Source organism: Anas acuta, chromosome 29 (genome assembly GCF_963932015.1).
Source record: "Anas acuta chromosome 29, bAnaAcu1.1, whole genome shotgun sequence".
NCBI classification, from domain to species: domain Eukaryota; kingdom Metazoa; phylum Chordata; class Aves; order Anseriformes; family Anatidae; genus Anas; species Anas acuta.
In genome coordinates, this window is record NC_089007.1 from 3,624,345 (window position 1) to 3,636,022 (window position 11,678).

At 70.2% G+C, this 11,678-nt stretch overlaps 2 protein-coding genes across 2 annotated transcripts; both read left to right on the forward strand.

Annotated features, from left to right (window-relative positions):
• The first annotated feature begins 3,742 nt into the window (after positions 1-3,742).
• Positions 3,743-7,801, forward strand: KRT18 (keratin 18). The gene is made up of 7 exons (XM_068663496.1): positions 3,743-4,215; positions 4,984-5,066; positions 5,681-5,837; positions 5,919-6,083; positions 6,404-6,529; positions 6,647-6,870; positions 7,586-7,801. The coding sequence occupies exons 1-7, from the start codon at positions 3,787-3,789 to the stop codon at positions 7,698-7,700; spliced, it is 1,299 nt and encodes a 432-aa protein (XP_068519597.1). The 5' UTR covers positions 3,743-3,786; the 3' UTR covers positions 7,701-7,801.
• A 1,158-nt stretch (positions 7,802-8,959) lies between these two features.
• On the forward strand, positions 8,960-11,581 carry EIF4B (eukaryotic translation initiation factor 4B). The gene is given in 5 exon segments (XM_068663499.1): positions 8,960-9,083; positions 10,016-10,156; positions 10,607-10,676; positions 10,678-10,813; positions 11,372-11,581. Coding segments are annotated over 5 exon segments (555 nt in total). The 5' UTR covers positions 8,960-9,070; the 3' UTR covers positions 11,567-11,581.
• Positions 11,582-11,678: the final 97 nt, after the last annotated feature.

The window sequence follows — 11,678 nt, forward strand, 5'->3', positions numbered from 1 at the left end:
CCCAATCCCATCCCAATCCCATCCCATCCCCATCCCATCCCCATCCCAATCCCATCCCCATCCCCATCCCAATCCCATCCCCATCCCCATCCCATCCCATCCCATCCACCCCCCCATCCGTCCACCCACCCGCCCGCCCCCCGTCCCAGGACAGAGCCAGGCACCGTCTCTTCCAGACTCCTCTGTATTGGGCTAAAACAGCGAGGTTTTGGTTGCAGGGGGCTGCAGCAGGACCCCCCCGGAGCAGGGCCGGCTCCAACACGGGACCGGGACCGGGACCAGGAGTGGGAATGGGATCGGGAACAGGAGCAGGAGCAGGACCTGGGCGACCTCACCCTGTGCCCCCCCCATCCTGGTGCCCACAGGACCCCCCCCATCCCTGTCCTCCCCATCCCTGTCCTCCCCCATCCTCCCCAAACCCCACACCTGAAGCACCCCCAGGGTTCTTCCCCCCCCCCCACCCCCCTCTTTGGTCCCCCTCGGGGGATCCCGTGGCTGGGGGGGCTGGGAAGCTCCCCCCCCCCCAGGAGGAGCCCCCCCTCCCCGCAGCCTCTCTTATCGGGATGGAATTTGCAGCCCAGGCAAATGCCTCGCGCTCTCCGCAACAGCGCCAACGGGGGAGAGCGGGGCCCTGGGTGGGGGCCAGGGCCTGGGCGGGGGGGGGGGCAAGAGACCCCCCTGCAACCCCCCCCCAGCCCTGCTCCAGGTCCCTGCAGCCCGAGCAGGGACTTCCCAGGGCCAGCCCCCGCCTGCGGGTGGGGAAACTGAGGCACGAAGGTGGAGGAGGGGGGGGGGGCAAACACACCCATGGGGGGGGGGCAAAGCGGCATGTCTGCCCCATAGGGAAAATCCAGCCCCATGGGGGGGTGGGGGGCTCCGTGCCAGCCCCAATATAAAACCTGTGCCCCCCAGATGCTCCTAGAACCCCCCGGACCCCATAGAGCTGCCCCACGGCCCCCCCCCCCCAGGTGTCGCCCCCCCCGCACCCCTTCAGGCTCGCCCCCCCCCCCCAATGGCTCCCCACAGAGCTCGTGGGGGGGCCCGGCCCCGTTTTGGGTGGGGGCCAAGGCTGCGTTGTTTGCCCTGGGCTCGGTGTCACCGCGCCACCGCCCGCTGCCACCCAGCCTGGACACCCCCCCGCAGGTCCTCCCCCCGGGCAGAGCACCCATGGGTGCCCCCCGATCGCCCCCCTCTGGGGCGACGGCCAGGGGAACCTGGGGTGTCCCCAGGGGAGCAGGGACTGTGGGGGGGGGACAGGTGCCACCCCCCTGGTATCCCTGTGAGCGATGCTGGGGGGGGGGGGGGGAGCCCCCCAGCTCCAGGCCCTGTTTGCAACCCAAAACCTGGAGGAGGAGGAGGAGGAGGAGGAGGAGGAGGAGGCTGGGCCCTGCGGTGCCTTCACCGCTCAGGAATGCGGCCGGACCTCGCGGCTTAACCCTCGGGGAGCCGGGCTGGGGGTCCCGGCTGGGCTGCCCCCCCCTCCGCCCCCCCCCCCATATCCCCATGTCCTATGTCCCCCCATTCTGTGTCCCCCCCATCCCCTGTCCCCCCGCCTCACGTCCCGTGGGACAGGGTGGGATCCGTGGGAACCCCGGGGTGGGGTCCATGGGGATTTTGGGGGGGGACATGGGGATTTTTTTGGGGGGGGGCATGGGGGACCCCAGGGCTGGGCACCACGGGGGGGCCCCCAGCACCCTCCCCGCAGGATGGCAGCACTGTGGGTGCCTCAGAGGTGGAGGCTGGGGGGGGGCTTGCAGGGAAACTGCCCCCCCGGCCCCCCCCGCATGCAAAAGGCTGTGTCTGTGCAAAGCGCCCCCCCCCCCAAAGGTGCCGGTGCAGGGCATTTGCTTATGCAAAGGTGCTTGGGCCTGCAAGGCGCAGCCATGCAAAGGTGTGCTGGGGGGAGGAGGGGGGGCAGTCTGCCAAGGGGCGTGCTTGTGCAAGGCTGTGCGCTTGTGCAAAGGCTGTGTGCTTGTGCAAGGGTGTGTGCTGCTACAACGCTGTGCACTTGTGCAAAGTTGTGCACTTCTGCAGAGCTGCGCGCTTGCACCAAGGTGCGTGCTCCTGCCAAGTGCACACTCATGCAACGGTGCCTGCTTGTGCAACGCACACCTTCCTGCAGCCGTGTGCCCTCGCATGAGTGCAGCTTCTTACAGCGGGGGGGTTGCGCAGCGGGGAGTGCACGGCATGTGGCTGTGAGGAAGGGCGTGCTCACAAGCAGTGCACTTGTGCAAGGTGCAAGGTGCGTGTGCCTACAGGCGTGTGCCCGTGCAAAAGTGTGCGTTTGTGCAGCAGGGAGCGTTTGTGCAGCAGCGGGTGCTCACGCAGGGCTGCGTGCTTGTGCAAAGGCGCGTGCTCAGGCACAGTTGTGCATCTCTGCAAAGCCTGCACTCATGCACGCTCATGGAAAGGAGCACACTCACCTCCTGGGTGGCAGAATCCCACCGCAGCCCCCCCCCACGCCCCGAAGCCCCCAGGGACGTGCCCGGCTCCTCGTCCCATGGTCGTGGGAGGGTCGTGGGGGGGGGATCGGGACCCCCCCTTTGTGGCCAGAGCGCAGGGAGCCGATGCCCTGGCAGATAAGGGCTGGAATGCGGCGCCCGCCTGGGTGCAGCCCCAAATCAGCTCGGAGGGAGATAAGGGCCCGGCCAGGCGCTGGGGGAGGGGGCGGCGGGGCGGGGGGCAGGGGGGGGGTCCCACAGGGCCGGGGGGGCTCCCGGGTGGAGAGGGGGTGGGCGGGGGGCGTCCCCAGGGTGTTCCCGGGGTGTCCCTGGGGTCCTTTGGGGTGTCCCCAGGGTGTCCCCAGTGTCTCCAGAGTGTCCCCAGGGTGTTCCCGGTGTCCCCAAGTTGTACCTGGGGTGTTCCGGGGGTCTCCCTTGGGGTGTCCCCAGGATTTCTCTGGGGTTTGTGCGGGGTCTCCGTGGGGTGTCCCTGGGGTCTCCCTGGAGTGTCCCCAGGGTGTCCCCGGGGTGTCCCCGGGGGGGTTGCAGCAGGGCTGGGGAGAGGCCGGGCAGGATTCCTGGAGCCGGTTGGGCCGGGCCACCACAGCCCCCCCCCAGCCCCGGGCACCTGGGACCGTCCCCAGCTGGGGACCCGCACGGCCCCCACCCAGGGCCGGGGGGCTCGGTGGCACATCCGACCCCGGCCCCCCCGCGGGTGGGAAACTGGGTGGGTGGGGGGGGTCCCCAAAATGCTTGGGGCGAGCTTCATCCCCGAGCCCTGGGTCCCCCAAAATGCAGGGAGCTGATCCGTCCCCATGCCCTGTGACCCCCAAAATGCAGGGGGCTGACCCCATTCCTCTGCCCAGGGCCCCCCGAAATACACAGGGCTGGGCCCCGTCCCTGTGCCACGTGTCCCCCGAAATTCACGGGGCTGAGCCCAGCCCCTACGTCCCGGGTCCCCCGAAATTCATGGAGCTGAGCCCCCTCCCTGTGCCCTGAGCCCTCCAAAACGCAGGGGGCTGAGCCCCCTCCCCATGCCCTGAGCCCCCCAAACCTCCCGGGGCTGACCCCACTCCTCTGCCCTGCCTCCCCACGGGTGCTTGGGGCTGAGCCCCGTCCCTGCGCCACGACCCCCCCCCCCAGAACCCCCCAGGACCTCCCCACCCTCCCCAGCCCCCCCTGCAGCCCCCCCCAGCCCCAGCCCCTTGGCAGGATCCGGCCCCACCTTCCCGGGGCCACCCCTCCCCTCGCCCGCCTATAAATCACGCCCGGCCACCCGCCCGCCGTCTGTGTCCGTCCGTCCGTCCGTCCGTCGCTCTGTCCGTCCGTCCGTCCGCCCGGCACCATGAGCTACTCCCGCAGCACCGTCTACTCCAGCTCGACCCGCTCGGGCGGCAGCCGTCGCCTCGCGCCCCTGAGCAGCGCCGCCAGCGTCTACGCGGGGGCCGGGGGCTCGGGGTCCCGCATCTCCATCACCCGCAGCAGCAGCCTGGGCAGCGGCTTTGGGGCCGGCTACGGGGGCAGCTACGGGGGCAGCTACGGGGGCAGCTACGGGGGCAGCCTGCTGCTGTCGGGCTCCGGCGTGGTGCAGAACGAGAAGGAGACGATGCAGGACCTCAACGAGCGCCTGGCCACCTACCTGGACAAGGTGCGCAGCCTGGAGCAGGAGAACCGGCGGCTGGAGGTGCAGATCCGCGAGCACCTGGCCAAGAAGGGGCCCAGCACCCAGGACTGGAGCCACTACTGGGAGGCGATCGAGGACCTGCGCGCCAAGGTGGGGCCGGCACGGGCACGGCACCTGCGGGGCTGGCACCGCGGCCCCGGGGCGCTGCCGGCCCCGGGTTAAACATTAACCAGAGCGGCCGCGGGGCCGGGCGGACTTTGCACCCGGGGCTGGCGGCGGCTGGGAGTGGCCCCCCCGCGGGGCACAGCGTGGGGACACCGCACGGGGACACCGCACGGGGACACCCCGGGCAGCGCATGGGGACACCGTGGAGGGGCATCGGGGGGCACTGCGTGGGGGCACTGCTTGGGGACGTGGGGGGCACCCTATGGGGGACATCGGGGAAGCCACATGGGGACATTGGGGGACACTGCATGGGGACATTGGGCAGCACCATATGGGGGGGATACCCCATGGGGACACCGGGGGACACCGCACCCCCGGCTGCGGGACCAGGCAAGGGGACATGACCAAGGCCATGAATGTCAGGGGGTGCTCAGGAGGGGTTAATTAACGCACCCCTCATTAAGCAAACAAACCTCACGGCCAGCACTGCCCCACCCACCCCCTGTGTGTCGTGTCCCCCCCCCCGGGGCTGTGGTTTTGGCACAGCTTCGGCCCAAGGTCACGCGGGGACGGAAGGGGACCGGTGCCCAGGGTGCCCGGTGCCAGCCGGCCCCACCCAGGGGACCTGGCTCTTGTCCCCCCCCCCCCCCCCCCCCCGGCATTTCCGGGGTGCGGCTCCTGCCCGGGGGGGGGCGGTGTCCCCGGGGGGCCGCCGGGGGGTCCCCTCGCCCCGTGACACCCCCGTCCCCCCAGATCTTCGATAGCACCGTGGAGAACGCCCGCACCGTGCTGCAGATCGACAACGCCCGGCTGGCGGCCGACGACTTCAGGGTCAAGTGAGAGCGGGGAGGGACCGGGGGACAATGGGGACGGGGGGACAATGGGGGCAAGGTGGGACCAGGGGGACAATGTGGACAGTGGGGGCAAGGGGGATAATGGGACAAGGGGGATAAGGGGTGGGGACGGGACGGGACAGGATGGGACAGGATGGGACGGGATGGGGTGGGGTGGGGTGGGGTGGGGATGGGGACATGGACAGGGATGGAGAAGTGAATAGGGTCAGGGACAAGGGACAGGATGGGGATGGGGACAGGATGGGAAGAGATGGGACAAGATGGGAACTAGGACAGAGATGGGGATGGGGACAGGATTGGGATGGAGACAGGATGGAATGGAGATGGGGACAGGGCTGGGGACAAGGACAGGGACAGGGCCAGCGATGGGACAGAGCAGGAATGGGGACAAGGACAGGATGGAGGCAGGGACGAGACAGGGACACAGAGAGGAACGGGATGGGACAAGGACAGGGACGGGGCCGAGCAGCGGGGCCAGGGCTGGGACGAGGCTGGGGCTGCGGCGGGGCTGGTCCAGGGCGAGGGGCGGTGTGGGGCCGGGGGGGCACCATCGGGGCCAGGCTGGGGACGTGCCTGGGGACACGCTGCGGCCGCAGGTACGAGGCGGAGCTGGCCATCCGCATGTCGGTGGAGAGCGACATCGCCGGGCTGCGCAAGGTCATCGACGACACCAACATGGCCCGGCTGCAGCTGGAGGGAGAGATCGAGGCGCTGAAGGAGGAGCTCATCTTCATGAGGAAGAACCACGAGGAGGTGGCGGGGGGTCCTGGGGGGGGGGGGGGGGGGACCGCGGGGGGGGACCCGGCTCTGACCCTCTCTCTGCTCCCCCCCCAGGAGGTGAGGAGCCTGCAGGCGCAGGTCTCCGGCTCGGGGCTGACGGTGGAGGTGGACGCCCCCAAGGCCCAGGACCTGGGCAAGGTCCTGGCCGAGATCCGGGCGCAGTACGACGCCCTGGCCCAGAAGAACCTGGAGGACCTGGAGAAGCAGTGGGGGCAGCAGGTGAGGGCCCCCCCGGGACGCGGGGGGGTGGGGGGTGCACAACGGGGAGCCCCCGGGGGTCCCCCGGTGGTGCCAGTGCCAGTCTGGTGCTGGGGACGCTCCCCCCAGGGATGTTCTCACCCATGGGGGGGGGCTCACGTGATGCTGGGGGGGGACCTCACTGATCCTGGGGGTCCCTGCCCCACGCAGGACCCCAGCCCCACCAAGAGGCCCCTCTCCAAGGGGGACCCTCACTCCTGGGCCCCATTCACAGCCATGCCCCACCCGGTGACCCCCAAAACCGCTCCCCCCCCTTCCCCCCCCCCCTGCAACCCCCCCAGATCTCCGAGAGCACCATCGAGATCACGCAGAGCAGCAAGGAGGTGGACACAGCCCGCAGCACCGTGGTGGACCTCCGCCGCTCCGCGCAGACGCTGGAGATCGACCTGGAGTCACTGCGCAACCAGGTGCCGCCCCCACAGCCCCCCCCATTCACCCCGTCCCCGCATCCCGCAGCCCCCCCCTCCCACGGCTGGGGGGGCTCAGGGGGCCACGGGCGCTGAGCCGTGCTTCTGGGGGTGCAGAATGGAGCCCTGGAGGGCAGCCTGCGGGAGGTGGAGGGCCGCTACGCGCTGCAGATGGAGCAGCTCAACGGCCTCATCCTGCGCGCCGAGGCGGAGCTGGCGCAGGCGCGGGGGGAGCTGCAGCGCCAGGCGGACGAGTACCAGGCCCTGCTCAACGTCAAGAGCAAGCTGGAGGCCGAGATCGCCACGTACCGGCAGCTGCTGGACGGCGGCGAGCAGCTCAGGTACGGGGCGGGGGGCTGGGGGGGCTGGGGGGGCAGATTGGGGTTGGGGTTGGGTTGGGTTGGGGTTGGGGATGGGTTGGGGTTGGGGATGGGCTGGAGTTGGGTTTAGGGTCAGGAGTGGGGTTGGGGTCGGGCTGGGTTGAGTTGGGTTGGGTTGGGGTTGGGGTTGGGGTTGGGTCGGGGTTGGTGTTCAGGTTAGGTTTAGGGTTAGGGTTGGGATCCAGGTTAGGCTTGGGGCTGGGGATTTAGGGTTAGGTTGGGTTGGGTTGGGGTTGGGATGGGTTGGGTTGGGGTTGGGTTTGGGGTTAGGATTGGGGTTGGGGTTGGGTCAGGTTGGGGTTGAGCTGGGTTGGGTTGGAGTAGGATTGGGATTGAAATGGGGTTGGGTTGGATTTAGGGTTAGGGTTGGGGTTAGAGTTAGGGTTTGGATTGGATTGGGTAGGGGTTGGGGTTGGGGTTGGGGTTGGTGTTAGGATCTGGGTCAGGCTGGCTTTGGGATTAGGGTTGGGATTAGGGTTGGGATTAGGGTTGGGCGGGGCTGCCTCGAGGTCAGGATTAGGACCAGGACCCGGATCGGGCTCAGGGCTGTGCGGTCCCAGCTCCCTCCCTGTGAGCGGCAGCAGCACCCAGTGGGGCCGCACCCCGGGGTGCCCCCACCCATGGGACGCTGGGGGGGGACACGGGGACGCCCCCCATCCCTGACCCCCCCCCGCAGCCTGCAGGACGCGCTGGACAAGGAGAGCAGCAGCAGCACCCTGAGGAGCTCGCAGCGCGTGCTGGACGGGAAGGTGGTGACCGAGACCAAGGAGGTCAAGGTCAGGGTCCTCTGAGGGGGCCCTGCCCCCCCCCGGCAGTGGGTGTGGGGGGTCCCCGCGCCCCCCCCCCCGCCCTGACACTCCCTACAATAAAGCAGCAAATCCCCCCGGGGGGGGTCAGCTCCGTGTCTGCTCCTGATTTTTTTTGAGGGGGGCCTTCGGGAAGGAAACTGAGGCACGGGGGGGGTGGATGGGGACAGACGGACGGACGGACGGATGGGTGGCTGGACAGACAGACGGGTGGGGGGCAGATTGGCAGGGGTGGGGGCGGACAGACGGACGGACCAGGGGGAGGAAAGGATGGACGGGGGACAGACGGATGGACGGACAGAAGGGTGGGCTGGGGGCAAGGCCGGGGGGTGGGGGGCGGACAGACGGACAGACCAGAGGGACGGATGGACGGGAGCACACACGGGGGCATGGCACAGGCAGCAGCAGTGCACGGGCACCTGGGTGTGCATTGCACGAGGGCCAGCAGCACTCACGCTGGGGGAATGGTGCATTGCAGCAGCACAGCAGTGCAGGGGAAGGCGTCAGCACGCCCGGCACGAGGACGGGCAGTGCACGGGGTGTGACGGTGCACGGGGGGGGGGGGGCAGTCGTGCATTGCACAGGAGCCAGATGTGCACAGGGAGGTGATGGTGCACTGCACAGGGACCAGCAGTGCAAGGGGGGGGGTGATGGTGCAATGCCCAGGGGGAGGGAGGGTGGTGCATTGCACACGCGGGTGTTGGTGCATTGCACACGGGTAATGGTGCATTGCACACAGGGGTGTTGGTGCATTGCACACGGGTGTTGGTGCATTGCACACGGGTAATGGTGCATTGCACACGGGGGTGTTGGTGCATTGCACACGGGGGTGTTGGTGCATTGCACACGGGTGTTGGTGCATTGCACACGGGGGTGTTGGTGCATTGCACACGGGTGTTGGTGCATTGCACACGGGGGTTGGTGCATTGCACACGGGGGTGTTGGTGCATTGCACACGGGTGTTGGTGCATTGCACACTCGGTGCTGTTGCACTGCCCAGAGGCTCCTGGCGCGTTGCACAGCGGTGCTGCCGCACTGCTCAGGAGGTGCTGCTGCATTGCACGTGCGGTCGGGGGGGGCCGTGCAGAGCCACAGGGGGCTGGGGCTGCCCCCCCCCGGTACCGGTACCGGTGCCCTCCCCTCCCCCTCCCCCGGCCGTTCCCGCCCCTCTCCCCCCGCCCCGCGCGGGCGGCGACGCCAACCGCAGAATCCAGCGGCCCCGCCCCCCTCCAGGCCCCGCCCCCTCCAGGCCCCGCCCCCTTCCCTCCAGGCCCCGCCCCCTCCGGCGCGGCGGGGGCGTGTCGCGCTGTGCACGTGACGGCGCCATCCGGGCCCTTTGCCTTCCCCGTCCCAAGATGGCGGCCTCAGGTGAGCGCGGCGCGGCCGCCGCGGGCCCGGCGGGGGGGGGGGGGGGCGGGGACGCGGCCGCCCCCGGGACGCGGCGGCACCGGAGGGGAGGGGGGGGGGGAGGGGGGCGGCGGGGGCCGGGGGCGGGAGCCGCGGCGGGGGAGTTCGGGGAGGGGAGGGGGGGGGGGAGAGCACCGCGAGCCGGGCCCCCCGCCCCTCCCCCCCCCGGCTCCCTTCAGCGCCCCCCCCGTGGGGAGCGGGAGGGGGGGGAGGGGGGGGGCGCTGGGGGGAGCGGGGGGGGAGGGGGCCTGCGGGCGGCGCAGTGCGCAGGCGCGGCCGGCAGGGGCGGGGCGGGGCGGGGGGGGCCACGTGGGGCGCGGCGCGCACGCGGCTTGGGGGGGGGGGGGGGGGGGGAGCGGCCCCGGCGGGTGTGCAAGGCCCCGGCCCCTCCCCCCGCGTGTGCAAGGCACCGACCCCCCCCCCGTGTAAGGCACCGTCACCCCCCCGGCTGTGCGAGGCGCCAACCCCCCCTCGTGTGCAAGGCACCGACCCCCCCCGTGCACACCCAGCCTGCGTGCACTGCACCCCCCCCCCCCGTGCAATGCACCACCGCCCCCCCCACCCCCGTGCACAGCTGCTGTGCGTGCAGGGCGTCAACCTCCCCCCCCCCCCCGTGTGCAGCGCACCAGCACCCAGTGGGCCATGGTGCCCCCCCCCGTGCAATGCACCAACAACCCCCACCCGGTGGAGGTGCTGTGGGCCAGGCCCCTGGACCCCCCCCCGAATCCCCTGGACCCCCCCCAGACCCCTTCCAGGACCCTCCCGCCCCCCCTTCACCCCAGAACCCCCCCGTAACCCCCAGAGCCCCCCCTTTCCCCAGGACCCCCCCCCCGTAGCCCCCAGCCTCCTCCCCCTGCTCAGCACCCCTGACGTGCCCCCCGCGGCCCCCCCAGCAGCCAAGAAGAAGAACAAGAAGGGCAAGACCCTGACCCTCACCGACTTCCTGGCCGAGGACGGCGGCGGCGGGGGGGGGCCCACCTACATCCCCAAACCCGTCAGCTGGGCCGACGAGACCGACGACCTGGAGGGGGACGGTATGGCGGGGGGGGCACCGGGGGGGCGAGGGGCCACCGGGCTAACTGGTTAAGTGGCCACTGGCCAAATGGTGCTGGGCTACGTGGCCACCAGGCCCAATGGTTAAATGGCCACGGGGCTAAAGGGTTAAAAGGTCACGGGGCCAAATGGTGCTGGGCTACGTGGCCGAGTGGCCACTGGGCTAACTGGCTGCGGGGTTAATTGGCCACTGGGCTAACTGGTTGAGTAGTTACGGGGCTACGAGGCCAACTGGCTGCTGGGTGGAATGGCCACTGGGCCAAACGGCCGCTGGGCCCCCCAGCTGCTGGGTCAAACGCCCCCCGGGCTAAGCGACCGGACAGCCACCGGGCCGGTTGGCTACGAGGCCACGCAGCCGAGCCCCCCCCCCGTGCCCCGGGTGCCCCCCCGGCACCAGGGCCCCCCCCCGAGCGCTGTCGGTGTCGGCGCAGTGTCGACGGCGTGGCACAGCAACGAGGACGACGTGTACCGGGCCCCCCCCATCGACCGCTCCATCCTGCCACCGCCCCCGCGCCGCGCGGGAGCCCAACATCGACAGGAGCCGCCTGCCCAAGTGCCCCCCCTACACGGCCTTCCTGGGCAACCTGCCCTACGACGTGACCGAGGACTCCATCAAGGACTTCTTCCGGGGCCTCAACGTGAGTCGGGGGGGGGGGGGCACGGAGCTGGGAGGACCCCCCCCCCCGGGTTCTTGTTGGGTTTGGGGGGGTTGTGACGCGTGGAAGGACCCCCGCAGGTCCTCACTGGGTTTTATTTGGGGGTTGTGGTAGAAAAAGGGTGTTAGGGATGGGATGGTGCTGGGGGAGGGGGGGGGGGGCAAGGGCTGGAATGGGATTGGGGTGGGGTGGGATTGGGGTGGGATGAGGATGCTCCCGGTCCCCAGTAAAGACAGGGAGGTGGCAGGCAGACAGCCTCGATAGGGGAAAATGTGATTTATTACCCAAAAAACAGCTTTGGCTCACGAGGAGGATGGGGAATCGCCTCCCCCCCCCCGCCCGGGGCTCTCCTGGTCCGGCCCCACGAGCACCCAGAGCTTGTGCTCGACCCCAGCAAGCCTCCAAAACCCCCAAAATCTTCCAAAAAGCCCCAAAAGCCTCAGCAGGGCATTGGAACTCCCTTCCCCTGGGGGTCCCTGCAGTTTGTCCCCCCCCCCCGGCAGGGGGTCACCGCCTGACCGTGGGCTCTGCCCCCCCCAGATCAGCGCTGTGCGCCTGCCGCGGGAGCCGACCAACCCCGAGAGGTTGAAGGGTTTTGGCTACGCCGAGTTCGAGGACATCGACTCCTTGTTCCAGGCGCTGAGCCTCAACGAAGAGGTGAGTGCGGCCCCCCCGGGGCCCCCCCGCAGCATCGGGTGCCCTCCTGAGCAGCCCTGGGGGCTGGAGGCGCCATAGGGGGCGTGTTAAAAAGAGGCTCAAGGGGGGAAAAAGTGGGGTTTGGGGGGGGTTGGAGGGATTTGGGTGTTTTTGGAAGGGTTTTGGTTTTTGGCTTTTTTTTTTTTAGGAG

Bases quoted from the DNA above. Each gene is read 5' to 3' on its own strand.
- KRT18 (XM_068663496.1), top strand. From the start codon at position 3,787: ATGAGCTACTCCCGCAGCACCGTCTACTCCAGCTCGACCCGCTCGGGC. The intron at 6,084-6,403 runs GTGAGGGCCCCC...CAACCCCCCCAG, and splicing joins AGAAGCAGTGGGGGCAGCAG to ATCTCCGAGAGCACCATCGA. The intron at 6,871-7,585 runs GTACGGGGCGGG...CCCCCCCCGCAG, and splicing joins GACGGCGGCGAGCAGCTCAG to CCTGCAGGACGCGCTGGACA.